This window comes from Prinia subflava, chromosome 2 (assembly GCF_021018805.1).
Source record: "Prinia subflava isolate CZ2003 ecotype Zambia chromosome 2, Cam_Psub_1.2, whole genome shotgun sequence".
Classification (NCBI taxonomy): domain Eukaryota; kingdom Metazoa; phylum Chordata; class Aves; order Passeriformes; family Cisticolidae; genus Prinia; species Prinia subflava.
Genome location: NC_086248.1, coordinates 67,110,147 through 67,136,856, shown reverse-complemented (window position 1 = coordinate 67,136,856; position 26,710 = coordinate 67,110,147). Strand labels below are relative to the sequence as shown.

At 42.1% G+C, this 26,710-nt stretch overlaps 1 protein-coding gene and 1 long non-coding RNA gene across 2 annotated transcripts in view; both read right to left on the bottom strand.

Annotated features, from left to right (window-relative positions):
• Nucleotides 1-1,305, bottom strand: part of UST (uronyl 2-sulfotransferase) — a 151,193-nt gene extending 149,888 nt beyond the window's left edge. Inside the window, exon 1 of the mRNA XM_063390366.1 lies at nt 661-1,305. Coding sequence (XP_063246436.1) covers nt 661-922 — 262 coding nt within the window. The 5' untranslated portion in view covers nt 923-1,305. The remainder of the gene's footprint in view (nt 1-660) is intronic.
• A 1,581-nt stretch (nt 1,306-2,886) lies between these two features.
• LOC134547761 (uncharacterized) lies at nt 2,887-24,721 on the bottom strand. Its single transcript, XR_010079595.1, has 4 exons — nt 24,666-24,721; nt 7,232-7,526; nt 5,203-5,398; nt 2,887-3,067 (listed from the first exon to the last, which is right to left on the bottom strand). It is a non-coding gene; the product is annotated as an uncharacterized LOC134547761 (long non-coding RNA).
• Between the last annotated feature and the right edge of the window lie 1,989 nt (nt 24,722-26,710).

Below are 26,710 nucleotides of genomic sequence, written 5' to 3'. Positions count from 1 at the left end.
AGCAGCAGACTGAGCTCGAGTGTCTGAGCGCTGCTGCACTGACCCTGCTAAGCACACCCTTCCCTCCAGACTCCAACCCCCTGCACAAGGATGGATGCTTGCTTCACGAAGTGCATCTGGGGTTTTGGTTTGGTCATTTGTGGTTTAGCTTGGGTTTGTTTGTTTTAACAACAGCATCTTCTCCGTCCGTATCCCGCTGCCCTCTCCGGGGCACAGCACTCGGCGGGGAGGCGCTGACAGCTCAGCGCGGCTGTGCCCGGGCTCCCCCGGTGCGCAACCCGCGGGCAGCGAGCGCTGCCGCCCGCTCCGCACCGACCCGGCGGCCAGAGGAGCCGGCACTCCGCGCTCTGCCACCGTCACCGGGCACACACAGAGCCGCCCTCGGGCGCAGAGCGGTCTCGGGGCTGAGAAAGCCCCGAGGGGACTCTGCTTTCGGCAGCACGAACTTGTGGCGGGGCGCGCCCCCACGCTCGGCTCCCGGGGCCCGCCGGCCGGTCCCGCTCCGGTGTCAGCGCTCCCGGCGCCGCGTCCCGCCCGCCCACCCCGCCCGCAGCCCCGGCCTCGGGCCGCCCCAGCCCCGCGTCCCGGGGGCGGAGGGAGGCCCCAGCCCAGCCGCCACGGGGGGTGAGGGAGAGCCGCAACAAGTCCCCGCCGCCTTACCCAGACAGTGCCGCAGGGCCAGCAGAAAGTGCGGGGGTCCCCCGTTGAGCTGGTAGAAGAGAGAGCCCGAACAGAAGAGCAGCAGGGTGGCCATGCAGAAGACGTAGTCGCGCAGCGAGAGGAAGGGCAGCAGCCAGAGGGGCCGCCGCCTCAACAAGCCCCCGCCCTGGCCCGGGCCCGGGCCCCCTCCCGCCGCCGCCGCCGCCGCGGGGGGCCGGGGCGCCGGGCATTCCCCGTCGCCGTGCTGCTGCTTCTTCTTCATCCTTCCCTCCGCCGCCGCCGGCTCACGCAGCCCGCCGGGGGAAGCGCATCCTCCATCCGCCTGCCCGGCTCCGGCTGCCCGCGGCCGGGAAAGTTCCCGGGAGCTCAGGGGATCCGTCCCGTCCCCATCGCCGGCTGTCCCCGGCTCCGCGGCAGGCGAGAGTCCCCAGCGCTCCTGCTGCGGCGGCTGCTGCTGCTATGGAGCGCCGCTAAGGGGAGGGGAAGGAGGTGGTCACCATCCCGCTCCCTGGGGCTCTTCTCCTCCTCCGCCGCCGCCGCTCTCGCTCCCTCTCTCCGCTCGGCCTCTCGCCCCGGTGTCAAGTTACAGCCAGAGCTCCACCGCCGGCCGCCTGCAACTCGCGGCCGACTTATGCGCGCCGCCCGGCCCCGCCACCGCCCCCCGCCCGGCCCCGCCACCGCCCCCCGCCCGGCCCGGTCCCGGAGCCCGCCCACCCCCGGCCCGCCCCGGCCCGCCCCGGCCCGCCCCGGCCCGCCCCGGCCCGCCCCGGCCCGCCCCGGCCCCCGGCCCCGCCGTGCGCCGCCGCCTCCGCGCCAGCGACCCCTGCAGGCGCCGGCGCCGCCCGGCCCCGCGGGCACCGCGCACCTGCCCCGGGGCTCGCACATGGCGGGTGCGGAGCAAAGTCTGACGGCGTTCAGGTCCGCTGCCTTTACAGGCGTGTCACATCGTTCTGGGGAACGAAAGGGACCGCTCTTCTCCTTGCAGCTTTGCTTGGGGTATTTTAGCGGAGCTGCTGTCTGCTGGGGACAAGGCTTTAGACAAGTACAGAATTACAAAAATTAAGATTGCACATACAACCTTAATTTGACCCCTTTGTACTTTTGGCTTATGATACAGACTCTAATTACTCGATCATGCTATTTTTCCTAGACAGCCACTTCCAATGATGTGACTGCCGGGTGAATGGCACACCCTCAGCGCTGAGCTGTATAATAGCTTCATCCTCTTTTTACAACATATGTCCCCCATGTGTCCTGATGGCTTATTTGGAGCTATTCTTGTTCTTGGGCATTGTCTGATGTAGAAATATATTTCATTCCCCCATGCGGCTGCGTTGCCAGCGCAGCAGTGGAGGGAGAAGAGCTTGGGGTGGTAATGCTGGTTCACCATTTTGTTTTATGGACCTGGCTGGAATTGGGGATTTCCCAAGATCCTGCTCATGGTGTCATATGAGACTCTGCATTTCTAACAAACAGAAAATTCTATACGCTGTGGTTTTTAAGAAAAATTGGAAATCAGAAGCCAAGTGTAACTCACCAGGTAAGAAATTAAAATGTAATCACATTTTTAAAGCTTAAAAAAAAAAAAAGTTTTTTTAAAACTAAAAAGTAGTCCTCAGTATAGAGAACCAGACTCATGATCTTTTCACACTTGCAGCTGGAAATTTTGCTCAGGAGACTGCATTCAGATGTTTTTGCCACTTGCCCTGAAAGGCTTGGGTAAATGCTGCCTATGCTACTGACTCTGATTATTTTGTTGGCAACCAGCAGCAAAAGGTAAAATATGGAAATTAATCTTGCTGGTGTGGATAAGAGCACAGAGTCTAATAATAAAGAACCATTCCATTGCATTCCTTTATATAAAATACTCATATACTTTTTGAAAAAAAGAGACGTTCTTAGTTTGGAGAGGAATCTCCTGGGTTTAGTTACACAGTTCTACAAGCAATGCACAGGTGCTCCACAATCTTACACAAAAACCTGTACCAAAGGCAAGGTGAGGTATGACATATCATTTCTGAAAAGAGAAAGTAACAAGATACAAAAGATAAGCCCACTTTGGGCTAAAACTTTAGGGTTCCAGTTCACTTAAAACAGAAATAGCCAATGCCTTTCACCAGATAAAGTCATACCTTTTTTGCATGGTTAAACTACCAGTTCTTAATTCTCATGAATATTTCTTTGAAATGCTTAGGAAGTACTGGGGCCTTACTTACCATGCTCTGCCTCTATGAATATTTTTATGTTTTATATTCTTTTGAACACTTCAGTATCTGCTGTCTTGCTTGGATGACAACATTGCAGATTTAGTTAATATTGCTAGTTGCTGTTGCAGATGAGAAGCAGATAGGCTCTTACACTGAATGTTTGAGGAAAATGGATGCTTTGATGAGAAGACAGACAACACCTGTAAGATGAATCAATAAATCTTTATTTTTCTGGTTGCAAAGAATGTCTTTGATCTCTAGGCAGAGATTAAAAAAAAGATGGAAAAAGAGACCAATCAATGGAGCAAAATTTAAGTGGGAAGGCTGTATTGTGGAGAGTTCTTGCCATATTTCTAAGCATCAACAGATAAAAAACCCCGTGAAACGTATGATTGAGCATGTAAATTAGCTGTAAAATTATTTACTTTCATATATGTGAACTATCACACCTATTATTACATGTCCTAGCTAGGGCAATGTGCAGGAAAAGAAATACTATTTACTTTGTGCTATAGCTTGATACGATGCAACTGTTTTCCTATTTTTGTTTTTCCCCTGCTTTAACAAAACAAGTATGATTTTGCATGCACACAGTGTAAAGCAGTTTATATCTATATCTCTATCTATATATAGATATCTATAGATCTCCTTAAATTATTATGTTCTGTTCATACAAAAGCCCCCAAAGAATTCAAAACACAAGCCCCACATGTAAGAAATATTATGGTTTAAAAGCCAAGTATTGACACTTAGGCCAAAGGTAAGAGTTTTTGAACAAGCTTGTTTTGACTTGTAGAGGGTATGACTTACAATTTAGCCTTTAACTGTGTGATGATGCTGATTTGCTTGGAGGACCACTGCCTTGTACAGTGCATGGGACAGACACTGTGCAGCCTTTTGGTTTATGTTAAATCTCTTTGTTCAGCATATGTCCTCAGGCTTTGTTTAAAGCTGTTTAATCCTGCTTGTAACGTGGAATTATTGACATTGTAGCAGGCTTTTCTGCAGCATTCATCGTTACAGTACCTTGAACGTATAATGAATGCTTATGAATTACATTCATGAGATGTAGGGAACATCAACATTTTACTTATTGGGGAATGAGACAGAGAGATTAAGGTTAAATGTGCCCATTAATTTTGGTTGCCAGCCTTGAGATGACTGTGGCTTGCCTTGGTGAAATAGTTAGCATGGTGCAGTGCTTTGTACGTTTGAAGCATAGCTCCCTTTGACTTCAGACGCAGCTGTGAATGCCAACTACTCATACAAATCAGACCCCAGGCTCTCAAACCTAACACCAAGTGTAAAAAGAGTGCTCGGTGGCCACCTGTAGTTCAAGTAATGCTCCTGACATCATGCAGGAGTGCCCTGGTGCTAGCAGACACAAAATCAGTCATTTTCAGAGTGGTATTCACTGCAGCAGTCATCATCCTCTGCTTGCCCTGACCTTGTGTCGCTATTTTTCCTCCCCTTCTAGATCTAGTCTCTGCTCCAAAATCTTTGTCCAAATCTGTTTTCTTCCATGACCTCATCCAGACTAGGTCCAGCTTTTGCTCACACTGGATCCCCCTCCTGGCTGCAATAGTTCCAGCAGGAGGACATGGTGAGCACAGAGGCACTTTCCCCAGGGCTGCAAAAGGATGCTCCTCTGTGCAAAGGAACAGAGAGCATAGCTGCCTAAAATTTCCAAGTGAGTCCAATTTGTACTGTGCTAGATATTCCTGCACTGAATCCTAATTCCAAATGCATGGATTCAGAAACAAGTTCAACAAGTGAGGTACAGGGTGCAAGGAGGTTGTGTGTCTGGCAGATCTTTGCAGAGAGACTCATTTGGCCAGATCAGGATGGGTTACCTAGTGGCTGGTCAGATCTGCTAGGCAAAACACATTTTTCTTATTCCTAGGAACATCTGAACACTTTTTAAAAATTATTATTTTTTAAGTAAATTCTTGAAATAAATTCTCATTAAGCAAAATTTCTCAGCTGTTATATCTCAGAGTTGACAGTTTGCAAAGGTATAAATAACTAGAAAGAAGATACAGACTGGGTCCTAATTTTCATAAGACAGTAAGGATAGAAGAAATCCAGATATAAGGCTTCACTGAGTAAAGGTTCACTGGTATAACAGGATGACATAATGTTTGTCATCTGGGAAGCACCAATGAAAGATATCAGATTTCAATTCCCCCAGCACTCTGCAATTCAGAAAGGATTCAGAGTAAAACAGAGTAATTGATGGCAACTATGCGAGCGTTATTTTGCTTTGTTCAGCAACAGTTGATAATTTGATGAAGATGAAATAAGAGTGCACCATACTCTTCCATTTCATACATACAGAATTCTTTCAAGTTTCATCTGCCTTGGCTGAACTGGAATTGCAGCTCTCTGCTGGTGGTATTAATTTCCATCCTTTGTGGAAGGTTCAGGAATATATATGCCTGTGAAAAATATGAAAGTAAATATCTGAAGACCGGGAAATGAGCTTCTGTGCCAGATGGATACAACTCAGTGACACTGATGGAGCAGGGTCCCTGCGGAAGAGAAATTTATAATTGGAATGGTACTTGGAATTACCTTTGCCTGTTCTATCTGTATCACTTGGAGTATGATGGATTTGTCACAAGGAATTTCTTAATTTTAGTTAATAATTAATGTATTAGTCCCTTGGCATGGCTGGCTATCTCCAGCAAAGTGCTACTTACAGGGCCATCTTAAGTCCTGAGACCATTGTTTTTATTTATTTGTTTGGTTAATTTTCTCAGAAAATGGGTAACAAGAAAATTCAGCCAGACTGCTTTCCTTTTTAATCAGCATGCATATCATTCAGAAGGGGCAGTCAAAGCTAGAAATAAAGGAGGATGTTGTATAATATATAGTCTTGATGATCAATCCTTTCCTCTCATAAATATCCACTCAGAGCACCCCAGCTGTGTTTCCTTTGCATTGATTTGTTCCTCTTTGTATTAAATTTCAAATAGCAGTCTAATTCCTGCATTTGTCTGCAGAAACTACTAATAAAAAGGCAGAAGTTTTAATGTGTAAACATGACTTTTCACACAACAGACCCATTAAAAGCTACATTTGTTTAGACAGTTAACAGAGAAACACCATATGATGGACTGGACAGATTTAGACATGTAAAGATGGAGACAGTCAAATGGGGAAAACACAGTACTGGTGCTAATTAGGCACCAATTAAAGTACATAGTTAGGAATGTCTAAATCCAGGAAATGCAAAATATGTTAGAATCACAGATACCTTCAAAATAGTTGGTGCATGCATGCAACCCCATCAGTGCTACAGCAATGCAACACCAGAGAGCGGCAGTGACAGCACGGGGCTCTCTGCAGGACTAGCCAGAGTGGGCAGGGAGCCATCTGATTTACCTCAGCAGATTTGTGAGACATTTTACCACTTCCCGGAGAGCACCACATTCTGTGGCATAGGAAAAAGCTTCAGGGAGAAGTCAGCTAATACACCAAGAGGTGTGTTGGTGTTGGAGCTGGGAACACTGTGGGAAGATGAAGCAGCTACCTAGTCTAGTCTGTATGGAACCTCAATCCAGATGTCTAAAACGACTCCTAAATTAATTATCTACTACTAAAATTAATATTCTAACTCCTGATATTAGACTAAGAGTAGTGCCACCACTGTGGTCTTATAAAATAAAGCAGACCTGAAAACAAGGTCTCTCTTTGTCACAGTGTGAGGTGACTCTCCAACTTGTTTGGTTTTAGGGTTTTGAGGTTAGGGGCAGGGAGTGTAAGGAGAAGGAAAGTGAAAAGCCACAGGAAGTTAAAAAAAAAGAAGTGGGAAGCAAGTTCATCTGAGGGACTGGAAAAGAGTGGTCCACCAAAGGTGAAGACAAAGATCTTACACCCAGTGTGGTGTGCAAGGTGGAGGTGTAATTTGTACTTACAGAGGAGAAGGAGGAAATTCTTTCCTAGTGGGGTAAAAAAAGAGCAGCTCATATGCCTTTAGTGCTTAGCAATCTCAGACCCTATGTACGATTTTTCAAGACAGCTGTTTGAACAGGGGGTAAATCCCTCAGTAAATTTGGCCCTGGTTTTTTTTCAGCTCATCTCAGAACTTATATATGAAAAAAGTCACAAACTGAAAGTTATTTTACTGAATTATTCATAGACAGATTGGATATAATCAAAGTATTTCAGAAAAACTGTTTGTTCACGTATCAAGAAGTCATCTAATGTCAAGCTCTGCAGCATGGATCCCTCACTTGGGAAAGTGGTATTAACCAAAAATAGAGTTATGCGTTGGTTGCTTTTGTATAATCAGCCACAGGGATGTCATTACATATGTCACATCAAATTTTGGAAAAAACTGTGTGCAAAAAAGGACTTACACAGAAGATGGAGTTTATTGTAAATCCTGTGAATCAGGCTAATCCATCTTCTAACATACAAGAGAGGTGGCCATTCAGTGCATGTGTCGTGTTAAACTGCCTGAGCTCCTCCTTTGGCTGCCCATGTCTTGCTGTTCCCAACTCCAAACCAGAAGCACATCATATTTCAGCGGGTACAGGCTTCCCTCCTGAGCCACAGCACAGGGCTTGTCCCTCAGAACTGTTTGCATTTGCTGTTTGCACTCAGTTCTATCAGCAGGGTTTTGACTGCAGAGGGGTGAGGCACGGCTGAGAACTGAAACAGAGAGTCAAAATTTAAAAACAGTAAGCCAACAGATTAACATACCAATTACATGTCAGTATCTGATAATTCCCCCTTCACATGAGGGTAAACATTGGAGCACCGAAGATGAAAACACTATCCCTTATACAAGTATGCACACATATATATAAAAGAGGTACCTAGAGCTGCAAAATGCTGACTTAGACTGGTTCAGGCAGCTTATTGCAACAGCTCAGAGGTTTCTTTTTCTAACTTAGTTTTTTGACTCATTTCCCAGATGGTTACATATAGAATCTTGGGTTCCCATCCGTTCCTTGACACACAGACATATAAACCTGGAAGTTTTGAAGTTGTATGTAAAGTTCTGTTTTGATTCTCTACAGTCAGATTAGGAGTTTTATTCAGTATCAGCTTGCAGAATAACTGTGGGAAATATGGAGTTTATTAATTTTGTTAATTCAGTAAAGGTAACTCTCAAGTAATTAATTCTTGCTATTCTTGTAGTTTCATGTTGTTAAAATGTGAAATATGCAAAGCAGAAAGTAGATCTGCATATCATAAAGTATTTCCACATTTAAATTAGATTCTTTGGCAACAGTACTTCTGGAATGTGGTATGCATTTCTTTTGAAACCATACAAAGTACATCTGCAAGATAATCCTTACGAAAATGCCTGTTGAAAAACTATACTACATAAATCAAATATTTAGGACCTCTAAAGTAGAGCAATAAAATCTATAAAATGAATATAAAAAGATACAATGCAATTAACATAGTCATGAATGTTTACACAAAAATAGCAGCCAAGCATTTGCAAGAGGAGAAAGAATGTAATTCATTTATAATGAATAAAGGCAAATAAATCAAAGTCTCCTTGCTCAGTTTATTGAGTCCTATTCAACATTGGGACTTCCTCTGAACCAATCTGATTTTTGTTCAGTCTTTGTCCAGAGCCACATGACTGGAGCAAAACTATGAATTGCTTTAAGCACTCCCAGATGCTGGAGTTGTCAGTCTTAGATCATACCACTTCCAATTCTTGTGGAAAAAGAAAGCATGTATTCTCATTATACTGGGCCTTCAGCAGAGTAATCTCCTGATTTAGAGACTTCAGTTTAAAAAAACAGTAACAATTATGATCAACTGGTCTGATTTCTGTTGCTTGATGAAATAAAAAAAATCCTCTGTTGTTGCTGCTGGTATTTTGTTGGCACTATGTTTTCCTTCCCTGTCCCTGCAGCAGCCTTAGCAGTTTCAGTGAGACTGCGCGTATGCTGCTGATTGAGCTAAGCCAGACTCCAACATCACACCTTGTAAAGGCAGCTCCTATTGCCCTAATGGGAGGCTCTTTCAAAAGATGTCACCTTTTTTTTTTGCATTCTTTTTATCTCCAATTAACACAAGCAGGCTCGACCATATGTTGTTTGCATTTTTAAGAACAGTACACTGTGTCTTTTGAAGATCTGCTTAAATGCTGCTTTTTCATATTCACAGCATAAATCAAAAAGCCTATGTTTGTAACTTCATGAAAAATGTTAATTTACTGTAAAAGAAAGATAATTTTGCCTTCTCCTCAGCCTTGCTTTTTAATTTCATGATATTTATCCATGGAAAGCAGGTTGTTTCAAAGACTGTGACAGTCCCTGCTTACACCCTCAGATGAGTTACAGACCTCTTACATTTGTAGTCTTGTGTTAGCTGAAGGATGGGAGATGACAGATGTGCATCTGGGCAGGAAATCTCACCCTGAATTGCATAATGGAAACCCCCAAATACATATGGAGATTTTGCAGTATGTAAATTCCTCTTTCCTTCAGGACAGATAACCAGAAAAGGGTGGCAGGACAAGGCTATTGCTCCAAAATCTGCACATTGCACCAGCTGCATCTCCACTTTTCTGGATTTCAGCCTGTGTTCCTTGTGCCAAGCCAACGTGATGAAGAATTATTCTTGCTGCAATCATCTGTGTCTGATCCCAGGTCAGGAAAAAACTACAACACTGAGCTGCACGTGTATGAAATGCATGAAATGCTGTGGAAGAAATTATGGTACAGGATCAAAAGTGTGATTCTCCCATTGAATTCAAAGATTTGATTGGCTTCTTTGTCTCTGTAAGAGTAAAATCTTTCCCCAAAATTACATTTTAATAGTTACTTTAATTGTTTTTGACTTGAGTGTTCTATCATAGGCATACATTTGTAGATTCTATAGCAGTTAGACAATAAACTGCACCTTTTATCTTCATTTGAGCTCCCCTTCCAAATGACAGCCTTGTACCTCTAACTGTTCTCAAGATAGAAAGCTAAAATTTTCCCACCCTGCATAACTCCATGTACTGCTCACACAAATAACCAAAATGTCTGTCTTCTCTAACACATAAATGTGGTATGTTTGTTCAAGCCAGGGGAAGTAGGTGCAAAGGTGAACACTGATGTCTTGAAAATTCTTCTCCTTGTAATCGGAAACATAAATATTAGGTGGAAATAAGTCATGATTAGACCAAGCTCTCAGACAAAACCAAAGAAGAATGTTTGTTGTAGGGATGAGATGCAGTTTTAGAAAAACAGGGCAGTCAAAAGTTTGTTTTGTTTTTTAAATTCCTGATGCTTTAGGTCTAAGCTTCAGAACTGTAGAAATGGCTTCATTTTTAGCCTTTGGACTTACCCCAGACATGATCCCTCACAAGGACAAGTGACTGTGTATTGTATATGTATACAATGGACTAACTGTTAGACTAATGGGGGGCTGCAGGAGGTTTCTGTGGCCCCTTCATTAAACTAATGACAAACATTCATCTCTTATTACAGAGGATACTTTCTCTTCCATTTCCCTTTTGCAACTCACTGTACTTTCTATTTTTTGCAAAGGCTTTTCAGATGCATCCTCTGAATCCTTAAGGGAGTATATGATGAAGACTCTTATTACCTATTAGTTGCCAATCAAATTTTCTAATACCAATAAGGAGCTGAAGTTCATGTAACTGCACCTCATCCTATACTATAGCTGAGACATTTCAACTTCTCTAAGCTTGTGGACATGGAAGTCTAAACCCATTTACCTATGATTTGCTGTTGGGGGAGAGCCACAGCTCACCTGAAGACAGTCACGCATATTTGCTGTATCTTAACTGCATGGATGTTCCTTCCACTGGGATGCTCCTACTTCTCACCCCCTGGCTCTGTTTTAAAGGTCTCTTCCATTGAACAGATGGAATGTAAAAAAGAAACCAAAGCTAGAAGAGGGTGAGGATAGTAATTCTACAGAAGTTTCACAGCTGGGAAAATTCTGAGAAGCCAGAAAATGAATATAGTTTCAGAAGACTTAGGATAACATTGCCTAATGGTGGGAGTTATTAAATGGGGAATGGTGAAGGCACATGAGTACCCCACGTGCTGTTTTTCTGCACAGCTCAAGAAGCTTGTATATTAAAGCAGGGCTGGAAGATTCCAAAGAAGTTTGGCAGGGTGACTGTGAAACATTTTATAACATTTACATCATTGTCTTATGTTTTTCAAGGGAAATTACTCATAGTGTGATTTCTACAGTAAGTAGAAATCTAATCCCTCATGCAGCACTGCACGCTAACTTAGAGGAAAGATCAGCTGATGATAGCAAGGTGAGGATTCTCAGAGTTTGTCCAGTGTCTCCAAAGTTAAACCCTGACTGTCCTTTACTGAGTGCATATGCAAACGTGTTAATGCTGTGGGGATGTCTGTGGTGAGAAGTTGAGATGAGGCACTGAACTCACTGTCCACAGCTCAGTTCCTTGCTCCAGAGAGGCTGACAGATGTTTGCACTCCGAGCATGCTTTGTGGCAGTCTCCATGCTGAAAGGAGTAATGCCATACCTGCTTCGGCAGTGCATCCAGCTGGAAGGAATTTTTAAAGAAGTTGCTTCAGGGGCTGCAGTGCTTCAAAGAAAAGTTTTTTGAGAAAATATTAGAAGTCTTGAAGTGTGCAGAACACAGCCATAATAACAACAAAAGGGGATGAGCTGTATTCTTGCAAGCAGATATGGTGCTAGTTGAATGAAAGCAAAAGGAAGGAGATGCTAAATGGGAGAAGAATGAAAAAGAAAGTTACAATAGGAAAATTTCCAAATTCAGAGCCCTCAAAACTTTCCATTGCCACTATTTTCCAACAGTCTTCACTTTGGTAAATATGAAATAAACATAATGTCACTTTATCTTTTAAAGAAACACTGACTATCAAATAAACCTAAACTGCCACTGCAAAGTTCACTTTTGAGCTGGTGATGCAATACATTCCTTGCACACTTGAAAGTAGTAATACAAGACTTATCAGGAGGAAAGGATTGGATCTGATATTAAAAGCAAGAGGTACATTAAGAGGTAAAGTAAAGCCTACAGGAATTCTGCAGTGTTTTGTTATGCCATAGAAAGTGCGAAGAAACTGCTGTCATTGAAACTGTCAAGTCCTGTTGGGATTTGGCTGGCTGGCAATTGAAGAATGCAAATAACTGAAGACTGAAGATTATTTTAAGAAATTGCAAATGCATCATGTTCAGAACATGTGCAGTTTTTGCAAAAGCCAGACACAGAAAATTTGACAGAGTCCCCAAACACAGGCTCTCTGGAGGCAGAGTGGCAAACGTGCTGCAAAGGTAGCTGCAGAGTATGTACTGATTAAAAAAGGGCCCCATGTGGAGACCACCTTCCTGTAACTTAGTGCTTATTTCTTAAATTTTCAGTTACAATCACTCTTTAAAATAATTTGAAATTCCTATTTGTTATTATGTGGGCTTTCCAAGCATGTAATTATTACGTTCTGTTATTAGAGTGGTAGAATCTGAAGCAGTCCCTCATGCTGACATTTTAATCACTAGTACTTACTGTTGCATAACTTCTCACAGGCAGAACTGATTTGTAAAATCAAATCTTACATCCTTTATGGGGTTTGACATCTTACATAATTAGCTAATCTACTATACATCATAGTTCATTGATTTTCCCATGGAAAAAACCAGAAGTTAAACCAAAATTTGCATCTATTATCTTATTCAAATGGATCATTCTGCCCACCATAAATGTTCTCTTTTTTTGTCATTTCCATGAAAGAAGTTTTATTACTAAGATAAATGTGTCATGGTCATTCTGTTTAGTTATTAATATACTTTTCTTTTTAGAAGTGCGGTTTTTGTTTCTGAATGTGGTTGAAGTAGTTAACTCCCAAAGCCTATCTGACAAAAGGCTGCTCTATATCTTGTCATTTCAGCCTTTTCATAAAAATCAATATTGTCTTTCTGTATGAATTACAACTAGCTTACTGAATAACTTACCTTGCTGTCATGGTTTAACATTGCTCAGTTTTTAGTTTTTCCTACAGGTTTTTCTTACTTCTTACCATTATTATTAATAGGAGCAAAAGAGAAACTAGTGTTTTATGTCATCTGTGTATCACATTAAAGTAGCTTAATGACTGGATGAATTTTTCTGACTTAAGTTGCAGGGTTAGTGTTTTGGATGCAAAGCAGATATACACATTATGGAAATACAAATATTATGCATTGCATTTTAACTCCCTTTCTACTACAGAAAAGTAGCTTGTTTATCACCTTTTAGTATATCAATTCTTTCTTTAAGATAATTCATATTTAGTTGAATATAATCTAGCTGATTGAAGAACTGACAGTTCAGAAGGACTACAATTCCTTTGGGGTTTTGATATTACAGATATACCTATCATGGAAGTGGTTTTCAAACATAGGAAGAATGAATAAATTAAGAGGTAATAAGCAAAACTCATCTTGTACATTAGTGATGCAGATCAAACTGCAATACTCCGCTTTGACACAGGGCCTTTCCTGTGGGGGTTGGAAGTGATTTAGAAACACTAAACATTCCTTTAAGAGTTTGGAGAGCCTAGGTTCCTGCTTACAGGAGAGGCAGGTTGTTGTCAAGTTTTTATGTGCCCATTTCCTTAATCCGATGCTGGGTGCAGATCTTCTCAGTGACCAGCCAGATGCTGTGCACACTGCTGACTGCCAGGAGCCAGGCACTCTCCAGCTCTCAGAACCGGCTTTGGCTCCTTCTTCTCCCTCCTCTGTCTTCCCCAGCTTTCTGTGGCCACTATCTTGTTTCCTGCCTCCACTCCTCATTTCTGGCCAGTGTGAGCTATGATCACAAACAGGTTTGTGGTCTTATAGATTCACTTCAGTCTCCTGTCCAAGCTAATGTTGCAGCCCATCTCCCTTGCACTTAATAGATTTTCAGCTGTTAATAAATACAGTAGAAATATAAATATAGTAGAAAAATTACTCAGTCATCCTCTATACGTTCTTTTCCTATTTTCTTCTTCATGCATTTAGCCACCCTGCCAGTCTCTCAGACCTAATATCTGGTGCTACCTCTGAGTTGTGTCTCTTTCACATTCTACAGCATCAGCTGTTCCTAAACATTCTCAGTTCTGTAAGCTGCTCTGCCTAGCCCTATTCATTCAGCTTAAACAGCTCCTGGCACTTATTTTCTATCTCAGTTTTGGTCATTTTCATTTCTCTGTCTTTCTCTGATCACAACTTAAGCTGAACTTGGGAGGAGGAATTAACTGTGGAGCTAAATCCATTTTTGTCCCTTTGAAATTAGTAAAGGAAAGGAACTGTTGGAAAGAAGACCAGAAATTTATTCTGTTGAAACAAAATACTGATTTTTAAACTTTTACATTTAGTCGTAGGGCAAGCAGGACTCTGCCCTAAGTGGATTGGTGTGGGCTGAGGCTCCATATGAGCACCCAGGGTCCCTTCAGCACTCAGCAGTCCTAGTGAAATGTTCAGGTGGAGTAGTTTCCTCACCTCATGGCCTGATGACTGTCTTTAACCCTGGTCAGAGCTCTTGTACATAATGCTGTTGATCTTTCCTGGTCACATCTTACAGGCACAGCATTTGGGAGATACACATCTTGCAGTGGCCAAGATCTGAGTTGGTAAGTGTCCTCCTGCCCCTATTGTGGAGTTTCTGATCCTAATGAAGCCTCAAATTTAAAACCCCAGAGAGCACAACAGTATGAGGAAGTGACTGAATCTATGTTAATAACTTGAACAGCAAAAGGTATAAGTGAAAACCTGGTATTAGGAGGTATTCAAGTTTTGCCAGGGAGCATGTGCTTCCCAGCACCAAAACTATGAACCAGCAAAGCCCAACAGCATTGCAGTTGTGATTCAGCAAGGCTCTCACCTCAGTATGGCCAGGTATCAAGAGCTAAATGAATTCCAAAAGACACGTGTACACACTTTGCTGAACAGATAACCATCTTATTACCTAAAACCCTATCTCCTATAGACTAACATGAAAGGCTAAGGGGCTGTAATTACAGAGCTAGGACAAGTTTTCACTGCTTTGAATAAACTTGGATGTGTATGGACTGACTCCAGGAATAAGCCCAGCCAATTATGGAATCTGGAGGGTATAATAGAAAAAGGCTCTGCTATGGTTGTGGTTTCTGCCATTACCTTCAGTGACAAAAATCCCTATATTCAATGGGTATAGCTGTATATCACTGACTCTTGTCTTCTGCAGCCAAGACCATATACATAAACACTTTCCAAAAGAAGTACATGTTTTTGACCATGTAAAACACCTCTCCTTCCAAGCTACTGTGGTGAGGGTGGAGCATTCAAGCAATTTTTTTCTCTCCTTAAATGTAAAGCAATTTTCTATTACTTTATGGAGGATGGAGAGGCACAGCAATTACGCATCTAGACAACAATGATCAGAAGCCTGAGAATCCCTAGATTATTCACCAGACACACAATTCCAGTCCTTTGCTATTCTGACTGGAGTTGTTTCATCTACATCTCACTTGATGCAGTTTGAGATCATTACTGTTTATCTTATTCACAGAGGTGACAGCAAAGGTGTTTAATCTTTTGTTGTTGTTGTTTAGTTTTGTTTTTCTGGTGGTCTGTAGCATTTCTGTGGACTGTTATTACCGTATTTCTAAGTCACCTTTTCTCTATGCTAAACAAACCAAATTCCTGTGACTTTTGTCCCTGGTCATGTATTTCCTCCAGCTCTGCTCACTGCTGTTGCTGCCCATGACTCTTCAGTTGTTTAAGATCCTTTTTATATGAACCCTGTTTATATGGTTTAACAATCTCTTACCAAGGCAGGCAGCTTTACCTTTCACCATTCAAGTCTGCCCTCTGGAATTCAAACTTCTCATTTTCACAGAAAATGGGTTTGGAAAAGAGATTAAGTGAGAGTCCTCATTAAGAGAATCATCTTTAAAATCTGATAACCAATCAATAATTTTCCAACTAGCATTTTCCTTGAAATGTAACAAAAGAAGTCTAAAATGTTTTCTCTTGCAGATACATGCATATTAATCATAGTTCTCACTTCCTAGGGAACCTTCTTGTTCCCTACCAGAAATCACAAACTATCCAAGATTTTAACTTAAGCTGTTATTTAACTATGCTGTTCTTTTCTAAGATGGTTAGCTAGTTAATTAGAAAATTGAAGGGGATATTATTTTCTGCAAAATTTGAGTGATTTAGGAGCCTAATTTTCTATGAAGTGTTATTAGATTAGGTTTTTTAAATCTGTTTTTGAAGATATGGTTCAGGATTAAATGACAATATGAAAACAGAAATAACACGTTTCTTTTTAATGTATATTTGCATTCTTTTTATTGTATGCTTACTATACTTTAAATACATGTTTACATAATGCATGTTTGCCTCTTAATACTTCTTTATATCCTGCTCCAGTCTTAATTTTCATTTCTGTTCATTGATTATTTTTAGAGACAGCTATTCAACACATGTATTTTACTCCTCTTGACCAGCAAAACCATAGTAAAGGTACTTATTTCTAAAAATTGTAAGTCATGTCTGTTATTCTTTTCCCAAGCAATTAGCACCCTATGGCTCAAAGAAGCAGCAACTAATGTAAGCCGGGGAAAAAAATCCTCCTGCAGTCTGTTTGCCTCATTGCAGTCATCTCTCTGCAGCAATAGAAATACTGAGATTTCTCCCCAAAAGCTACCTGTTGCCTCCTGAGACCTGAGTGCAGCAGACCCTGAGCAGTGCAGGGCAGAACCCTGAAGGAGTCTGGGCACCAGGAAGACCAGCACAGGATGCACCTTGCATTGCTTCCTGCCACAGTTATTAAACAGTGCAGACATAACCAGTGAGGCTTGCCCAGAAGCAGCTCAGAAGAGTTATTTAATTGTAAATACAATTCCACACACATAATTCTCTCAGTATTCTTGGGAGAAGTAAGTCAGTATGCAAAGTTTGTGGGTCTAGCATGGATTGTAATAAAACCCCAATTTCTTGCCACAAAAGTGGACTGACAATATCTTCCTCAGAGTTCTCAAGTGCCAGACAGACATGGAAGGAGGTTTTGTGATTCCTATCAGACTGTTCAGCGCACAAAGAACACTGAACATGAGGGCTCATCTCCCTCTCACTCACGATGACATTCCCACACCGATCCTCTTTACAGATGCTCCACTTTGCATAAGACTCAAAGATCCCTGGGCCCAGGGGCAGGGACCAGCAGGCTCTGAATGGGGGAGCTTCCAGAGGAGTGGTAAATCCAAGTTTAAATTGTTTGAGGCAAGAGGAAGGCTCAAAACTAATCTCCTACACCTTTCACAGGGGGGAAATGCCACCTATAAATCAAGTACTGTGATGTTAAGACCACTATATACTTCTGTAATTTTAAAAAGTGACAAATTGTTTGACAGCATCTTTAAGGACAGGCAAACAGATTTTAATCTGGCAAAGCTTCTGCCAAGTGACTAATTTGTATCTATGCCTTATTACAAGCAAAGGTACAGAATTGTGGATCACATAAAGAGTAGAAAGATGCAAAATACGTTTATTACTGCAGGGAAATAAACTGCTCATCTGAGTTAACAGTCCCAAAATGACACATTCTCTCTTGCTTTGTGTATTGTAAAACATTCTGTTTGCCCAGAAACACAGACCTTTGCTTACAAAACACCAGCAGCTGTAATTAACACCTGAGAAGCTCAAACACGAGCATGCCTGTAAGGCTTGTGCAAACACATCCTACTACTTATTTCTGTAACGATGCAAACAAAAGCCATATGCCTCAGGATAAAAGAGTGTAAGAAACAGCAATAAATATTTCACAGAGATGGAAATAAACAGGCAGGAGTTGAGAGATGATAGTAGGAGATAGCTTACTGTATGAACAAATGCCAACCTGAACTTAAGTATGATAGGGAGAAAAGAAGGTGGGAGGAAGAAGGGCATGTTCAGTTGAATTCTTAAATTTCTTGTGCTGCATTCACACAGTATTTTATGTCATTACTAAATTTGGTGTCAAGCCAGTGCTCTGAATTCTCACATCCCATTTAAAAGAAAATTATATTCCTCAGGGTCATGGCTGTGAAGAAGTCATTGAAGACATGAATCAAACAGGACTGATGTAATCTTATGTTCAAGAGACCAAAGACAATCAAAAGAATAATTTTCAATTGATATGACCTATTCATTCCTTTACAGTACTGACTCTGAAATCTTAAGATGACAGAAAGTGAACTCTGTTAACTGTTCAACTGCTGATCATTTTAGTCAAGTTATCTAATAAAGAAAATATACCTAAAGACAAAAATATATAGATGTTCCACTTAGAGCACCGAATCAGCCTCATTGTACAATCAAACTGATTTTAATTGGTATTTCTGAATAGAAAAAATTACCAAAACTATGTTCGTAAGTTATTCTTTTCTGTATATTTGTGATGAGCTTGACAATTTTTCAAGGCCATCTGGAAAAATATTCTAGATGTGGGAGATGGAAATTGGTTCACTTATCCCAAAATGAAAGGTGATTTCTTTCTGAAGGTTCATTACTATTTAGTCAGTGCTCTCACGTCAATCAGCTGGTCCGTGGATTTTAGCAATCTGTAAAAACAGCTCCTAACCCACTGGTCTCCTTCAGCTGGGCTGGGCATCCGCTCCCCAAATTATTGTGGCGTGAACAGAAGACAGGAAGTGACCTTTGCCCATGAAAAGAGCAGCAAGACCCCACCAAACCCCACACCCGGAGTACTTCAGTCCTCACATCAATAGTCTGGGCAGATGAGTGCAAGCATAACGTCTTGCTGCCATTGACTCAGAATTACAAGTGTGGAACGCTAGGTAGATGCAAAAAACATTAGTAGAAGAGAGGGCCAGCTGGGAGATTTAGGAGACAGTGCAGAAGGGAAAAGTTTCCACCTGGAATTTAAACCAGCACCCAGAGCTGGAGCTGACAAAACCAATACCTAAAGACCTGATAAGGCAGTCATCAAGAGCTCTACTTAGACCTTTACCTTACAAGGCAGGAGAGCTGTAAACATCTGGAACTTTTGAGGCCAGCAATCCCTCCTCGGCTGCCAGAGGCTCCTAACACTTCATCCCATAGCAGTGACAAAACCACATATGGTTTTCTCCAGAGGGCCTGAAGGAGTTGGAGCCAGAACTTCTGAACTAGCTCTATTTTCCTCTTCAAATCAGAGATTTCAGTACCAACATTTATATCTGTATTATTGTTTTTGAAATTTCTAAGACATTCTGTCCTCCTGGAAATGTAACAGTTAAAAAAAAAAAAAAAAAAAGCCGAGTGGAAATCACTACTTTAGTTATGCAAAACTGGCAGTAATCTCTCCTGAATGGATGTGAAGGTCAGCAGCTCAGTTTTACTGTTTCACTCTGAAAATAGCACCTTTCAGCACTGAGACAGTGGGAGATGACATCTACTGAGTGACTGGGGAAAATGTGGTGCTTCCATGTTTTTCTGATGCCTCCTACCCAGTTCTGTAGTTCCTTGGCTGATGAGGGTTGACATTACCACTTTTAAAAAGGCTGGCAATCTCCACCTGCTGAAGACAGTTTTTCACTGTGTGATTTTGACCATCTGGATGTAGCATCCTTATTTACTCTTTTTTTTTTTTTTTTTTTTTTTGGAAGTACCTCTTTTCATGAATCCCCAAGAAACTGGGTTTTACTCTGCTGCTTGATTCAAGCTGACAAAATCATCTGTTGTTTTCTTCCAACTGGTTAAGCTCTTTCCTTCAAAATCTTTTGGCTTTGGGACAGATCATTCATCTCAGATTTTAGCATGTCTCCTCTCAATCATCTTTAACCTGCCTTTGAAATAAGTTTGCAATACTTTCTCTGCAGGCTGCCTCCTTCCTGTATAGAAGGTTTGATAAAAATGAGTGGAAAAGTGTTTTTTCAATACCTAAATTGTCAGGTACTTTCTCAAGAGACTGCACAGCCCTACATTTTGCAATGCCAAAAGTAACTGTAAATGAGTTCAGCACTAGCACTTGAGCCTTAAACCCCCAATTCTATCACTAAAAACACCACGAGGAACATTATTTCTCTTGGCAGTGGATGTTTTAGTGTGCACTGTGAGCTTCAGTGATGAAGAAAATGTTAAGACATACCAAGAAGCAGTGAGGCATACATGGGAGGTCGAGCTTAGACAAGATGATGAGGTCATTCATTGAAAATGATCCAAACTTAAATGCCAAACTACATGCAGGAATATATATGTGTACAGTATGCATCTAGCAGATATGTATTCTATATTGCACTATGCTATCTCCTTTCTAATGAAAAAAATTTCTAGTCACAAAAATGTGCTCAGAGTCCTATATCACCTTTTTTTTTGCATGTTATTGGCTATTGACTGGGGTTTTATTTTTTTTTTTTTAGGGTCTGTTTCAAGTTTTGAATGGGAATAGGAGAAACACTCAGCCACAATAAAACAGATTGTTTTGAGACAGAGATCTAAACATAAACAAGGCCAAAGGAGAGTGCTCAGAGGAACTGTTTGTCATCACCCCCTTTAGATTTTCCTGCATCATTTTCCCTAAAGTTAGCATGCTGCTAAATATCCTGAACCCTTATCCGCTTTTCCACCGAGAGAAAAATTAATCCAACAAACAAGCTTTGTGCTGGTTTTGCTGAATGCCTCCTGAACCTGGCTTTGAATCTGGCATTACTCCTGTACCAAGTATAAAACTCTGCAACTTCCATGGTGTTCAGCATGATTGGATACAAATGAAACATACTTTGCAGATTTTTCCAGAGCACATTAATAAATAATATATCTGAGTAGGTTCATGGAGGACCTTCTCGCAGGGATCCTAATGCGTTTTTGGAGGCTGTCTCTGCACCTCTTCTTTCACACTCACATAAGGGGAAGAGAGGCTTGGCCATCAGCTAATGCTCTATCCAGTGAGAACCCTTAGGGAATTCTTGCAGCATTTACAATGTAGAACAGGTACTCAAGAAAGGTAAAGATGGACACTTGCAAACATCTGTCTGAAAATATCATGGTTGGCATTTCAATCTCTACATGTAGACTCAGGAGCTCAGGGATACTGCATGATAGAGGTCACGGATGAAATCTCTTGTTCAGTTTGCTGTACTGTACTGTGTGGTATCTTGCATTTGTCATTAACTTGTGAATAAGTTTCCTCAAACTCCTATATCCAGCACAACTAGAAACATTACAGAAACTGGGTCATGAGAACACCATTTAGTCTATATGTATGTTGATCGATATATTCAAAAATTCATAAATTCTCAGATGGCTTGAGTCTGGCATCAAGAAGATGTGATCATAACAGACATTCAGTACCTCTAGAGGTGCAGCAGTCAACACCTTTATGACCAAATTCCCGTGGTTTTGCATATCTCAATTATGAGTAGGGTTATTCCCTTCAACTGCCCCACTAACACAGCACTGCTCAGCTTTGGGGAGGCTCTGGGCAGGACTCCTGGGCTAAAAAGTTACTAGCACAGCAGAGACTTGGGAGCATGACACAGAGACAACCCAGCAGCTCAGGTCAGAGCTCTTACACCCAGTGCTCTGTCACTGCACACCTTTGCTGTGCTTTGCTGAGCTGTCCAGCTCTGCAGAGGCTCCTGCTGTGGTGCAGAGCATGGTGTGCCCCTCTGGAGCCTGTCTCAGGGCAGGAGAGCTCCCCAGGGATGTCACAGCTGTGAAGCATAGAGCACACCTCAGCTGTGGAGCCAGGCTAAGCACCAGTGTGCCCACTCGTATGGTCCTCACTCATACTTCAGTGCCAGCCATATCCCAAATGAGACTCCTGCATTCCTGCCTCCGCAAAATGCTCCCACTATTACCTGTGTTTTTCATCAAATCAGTCTTTCTTGGGGTAGGGTAGAGGTAGCTGTGTTCAGAAATCATAGACAGCACACATGGCATGATAGTCAGAAACACGGCCTCTTAATTACTCTGTCAAGCCCTGGTAGAAGGGGAGGGCCACGAATTGCACTGGAAAAGACCTAGTTATTCACATGGATACTCACCAGCTCCTAGACATTACCATAGTCTGTCCTCTCTGATTTTAGGCCCTTTTTTACTAATGTGTCCACTTAAAAAAACAGGAGAACAGAAAAACCTCAACCCCAACCTCAAAACACTGCCAGGCATGAGTCCTGTGGTCAGATTCAACAAACTCCAAGCCAAGATATGCATGTTTCATATCTTAATACTAGAAGAATGTTGCATGCTTCCTATATTCCAATGAAAGCAGGTTTTTCCCGCAATACAGAAGATTAAAAAAGTACTCTTCCATAGAAATAACTAAACAAAAGCTGCTGTTTGTTGACTTACTCTAGGTGTGTCTGAAATCTTAAGTGAGTGATACAGAAAACTCACTATGTCTATTCTGCATTTCATAAAAAGAGGTGCCTGAAATGTTCCTAAGTCCATGAAACCTGATGATAAGCAACAGATGCATGATCTTGCTGGTTGCAAGCAGAAGACTGCACTTTTGTGAGGTGGGAAAGAAACCTTTGCTATTTCTAGCTTTTCTGGACCAGACTGAATTCTTAAGATGTCTGTTAGAGTTGAAAGCAAGGGGAGAAGAGAGCATCATTTTCACAGTTCTTTACTCAACATGCTTATTTAGAAGAGAGATTTGGGGGGAAAAAAAAGTAAAGACACCTGTTTTCTTTCTATTTTTAAAGAACTCTCGTCTTAAAACATGGTAAGTATGTTCTCAACACTCAAGCTGTTGAGCATGTCCCAAAGAAGGCTGGCAGGCAGGATGGGGGGTGTGGTGCTATGTGAGGGGGTGTCAGTGGAGCAGCTGAGGTGTTGTCTAGCCAGGTGGTTGGCAGCACAAGCAAGGATTGCCTGTTGGTGGGAAGAGCATCTGTGAGTGCTGGCAGAAGTGGAAACTGGATGCAGCTCCATCCCTGAAAACCTGCACCCATCTCCAGAGAGTGTTCTGGCTCTCCCAGCCTGATCCTTTAGTATCCCAGACTAGGTCTTGACAAGCAGCATGTTCTGGTTTTAATCAGACCTTGGCAGATGCTTTTGTGAAATGGTAAATGTAGATGGCTTTGGAGGAGTGGATTTGCTAGAAAGCTTTGGAGATACAGTCAGTGCTGCAGAAGGGAACAGAGTGAGTGTGCAGTGCTGATACCTCTGGGTGAGAGAAAGCTACAGCTGTCCCCCTTTTCTTCTTCTTACATCCCAGCCTCTTGTTTCAGCAAATGTGCAGTTTAAGCATATCACTGTATGGGCAATGCAAACAGCATGTTTCTATACTAGTCGCACAGCTGTCCACCAAAGTCAAGCTGTTGCAGGGCATGAAGAGTGGAATGAAGGTTAGTTTCTTTAGTCCCTCTGCTCTCACTGGATTTCTGCAGCTGCCAGCTACCTGGCAGATATTACCCTTCAACAGCATTACATATAGAAGTAATTCCCACAGGTAATCCATCATCATCTGTTTACAAGTGCTGTCACTTCTGTTCAGTGACTTAGAGAAAAGATGCTCTGGTAAATCTTCCTAAAATAAGGGATGGTAGAAATTACAGCCACCAATAGCTCAGGTCAGGCTGAAGTCAATGGTCTTGTGCTCCCTGGAGCTATGACAATAATAAAACAAAACCACAAGGAGTGTAGTCATCATCCATTTTGTGACATTCATTTCCTCACTCTTTTGAAAAGCCCTCCCTCTAATTTCCACATAGTGCCGGTGGAAACTCAACCTCTTCTCCTTTGTGTTGTTGGGGAGGTTAAACGGGAGGCTGTTCCCATGCACCTCACAGCCACATACTTCATCCTAATCAGAAGGCATCATCTTTTCCTTCGTGCCATGAACTATCCTACTTAGTCTCTCTTGCCTTCTACTATAGCTTCCAAAATGATTTTTGTTGTTGTAAGCATAACTCTGTTTACTGAGATTTAAGTGAATTAGAAACAATATACATATATGTGTATTCCTAGGACCCATGATAAAGGCTCAGGTGCCTCTTAACCTCAAAATAAAACTGAAATAACTCCTTCCTGGTTCAGCATTTTGCCAAACGTGTGCTTAAAGCACCAGAAACCATCTTAAACTCTTAGATGCTGAGGATGTAGTGGTTGATAAATGATACTTTCCTTCCTAAAGGTGTAGGGGACAGTTTAGTTCTTATAGCTGAAAGACAACAATCCATTTAGTAGTCACACAAGGATTCTTTACCGTGGTTTTGACACTTAAAAACTATTTGTGATGACTTTGATGGCCTATACTAGGCAGATATGGCTCCCTTCAGTGAAAGGAGCCATTCGCTGAATTTCACCCATTTAAGGGTGTAATTGCACTGACATTGATTTAACAAATTAAGTAGCTGCCAAATTTTTTCCTCTCTGAAGTGGACTGCTTGAAAATATATGGGCAGTTATTCAGCAAAACAGTTTCTTATCAGCCTGCTAAGTGAGAGCACAGATCCAAACAGTTCAGAATAGGGCATTTATGAACATTTGTAATGCAAGGAATACAACCTTGTGTGGCAAAACACTGAACCTTATTATTAGTTATAGGCAGAGTCACACATACATAGATGAGAGAGAGAAATTGCCACATTCTTGAAGGGGCAAAGCAGATCTAGAAGGTAAAACCTTCTAGGAGAAAGCATAGACAAGAAAAAGAAATCATTCAAAGAATAACAAAAGAGAAATAAAACACATTGAAAAGGAAAACAGGCTTCCACCAAAGCTTGGGCAACCATTTAACTGCAATGAAAGCTTATAACTAAAGCTAGAAGACCTTAAAACCTGCTCACCCTCCCTAGAGCAGAGACCTCACTGCACACTCCCTGCCCTGGGCTGAGCCATGGGCTAAAACATCAGCACAGAGCTTACCTTGGTAAAAGCAGTTCAGAGCTCCCTGCCTGCTTCTGACCGAGCCCTCAAAGTCCTGCAAACAAGAGCTAATTAGCAATTATCACATGAGACAGCCCCACCGTTTTGTTGTTGTTGTTGTTTTTAATTGAGCCCAGCCCAGCTACAGGTGCTGCTGTGCTTGTGGTCCCAGCTTGGCACCTGGAACCTGCTCCAGCCTTTGTCCTTGCTGCTCCGTGCTCCGTTCTGCACCCAGCACGGCCTTGGCATTCCCCGTGTATATTTTAGTGCCTCCCCAGCCTCTCCCGCGGCTGGGCCCAAGCATTTCCTGCAGATAGGCCGGGTGGTTGGTGGCTCCCTCGACAGCACATCCTGCTTTTGGCTGTGGCCGCAGGCTCAGCTCCTTCCCTGGGAGCCACGGTGCCCTGTGGGGTCCTTGCCGTTCCTGGTGCACTAGAGAGCTGTGAGAGGTCTGCCTTCTGAGATGACTTGGCTTTATAAGTTCATGAAACCACATTTAAAAAAAGGTAAACAGTGACACTTAAATCACCTACCCATGGAGACATTTCTTCCCTCCAGCAGGACTTTGTGGTTCATGTAACATGACTGCACTGTCTCTGCTGAGAGTGTTGGAGAGAAAGCCAGAGGTGTTGTGAGGGAGGTGGCCCAGCTCATTAAAGAGAGAACAGTGACCTTTTCCATTTACTACCTGATGAACATGTACCACCGCTCACCTCTGCTCTTGGGGTACTTGGCACAGCCTCACAGAACGTTTCAGCTGACCAGCAGATTGAACGCATTCAGCTCATGACTAAAAAAAGCTGTTTTATAAGACTGCCAGCCCTGCAGACCCTCTCAGGGCTGTGAAAGACAGGCTGTGTTCCTTCTGGCACTGACTGCCTCATCCATAATCCCGTCCCACTGAGATGCCTCACAGGCACAGCGAAGGTACAGCAGAAGCCTGTGAGAGATGATTTGTGAGCCAGGTGCTGTTTAAGCACCAGCAGCTAGAAAAAACATTTTTTTTTTTTATTTTTAAGTGAGCAGATTTGAGGTTTGAGTGACATAGAACCAATAAATATGGATTATTTTTTTTTTACAGAGCAACATTTCAGAGGGGAGCTGGAGTTGGAGCTCTTAACCTCAGAAGCTGGGACAGAGCCATACCATATATTTTTATGTGGCAGTACAGGAAGAAAGGTTATCATGTTTTAGTTAGCTAAAAGAAGTTAAGTCTGAAAAGTTACCTTTCTGCTAAAACCTAACCACAGCTCCTTCCCCTCCCTTAAGACTGTAAAGCAATTTCACACTATAAAAATGTGAATTTTGAAAACACAGCTGCTTGCCGGACTCCCTGGTTAGGGTAAAAACTGAACAAAAATAAATCTGGAGGAATTAAAATGTAATCTTTCTTCCTATTAAATTTTTCACTGGATAGTCTGCCAGAGTACTAACTGACCTCCAGAACCAGGGTCTACATGTGACAGTCTGTTTTGTCCCTCTCACTCCCTGAGTGACTGCAGGCATCATTTTTACAGTCATCTCCTTTGGTTCATGGGGATGCTGCTCTGGGAGCTGCACATCTCTGACAGCAAATCCACAAATGTCTTTTATCTGAGCACAGATGTTTTCCTCCTCAGCTATTTACAGAATCCCAAGAAGTGTTAATCAGGAAGTTTCAAACAATAAAGTATTTCCAGCTAAGTGCAGCCTGAACCCAAGAGGTAACTATTCCTACTTTGGAAGCATCAGCCCATGTGCTCGTTGTTGAAGCAAGAACAATTATCCCACTAGCACATTTAGATTGTCATTGTCATCCTCAAAAATTGGTGGTGTGGGATCTTTTAAAAAATAATAAATTGTCAAAATTTACCAAGATGTTGTGAGAAAAAGATTATTTAAACACAGATCTGATTCTTGTAGTAGCCTGTTTTGGTCTACCAGATTTATGGATTTTCTGGTGGTCTTTCAAACTCCAAAGGGTATGGAGTTGCATAACATCACATATAATTTAATAATTTTTAATCTATTTTATCCTTTTTGTATGACTTGTGTGTTGATATCAC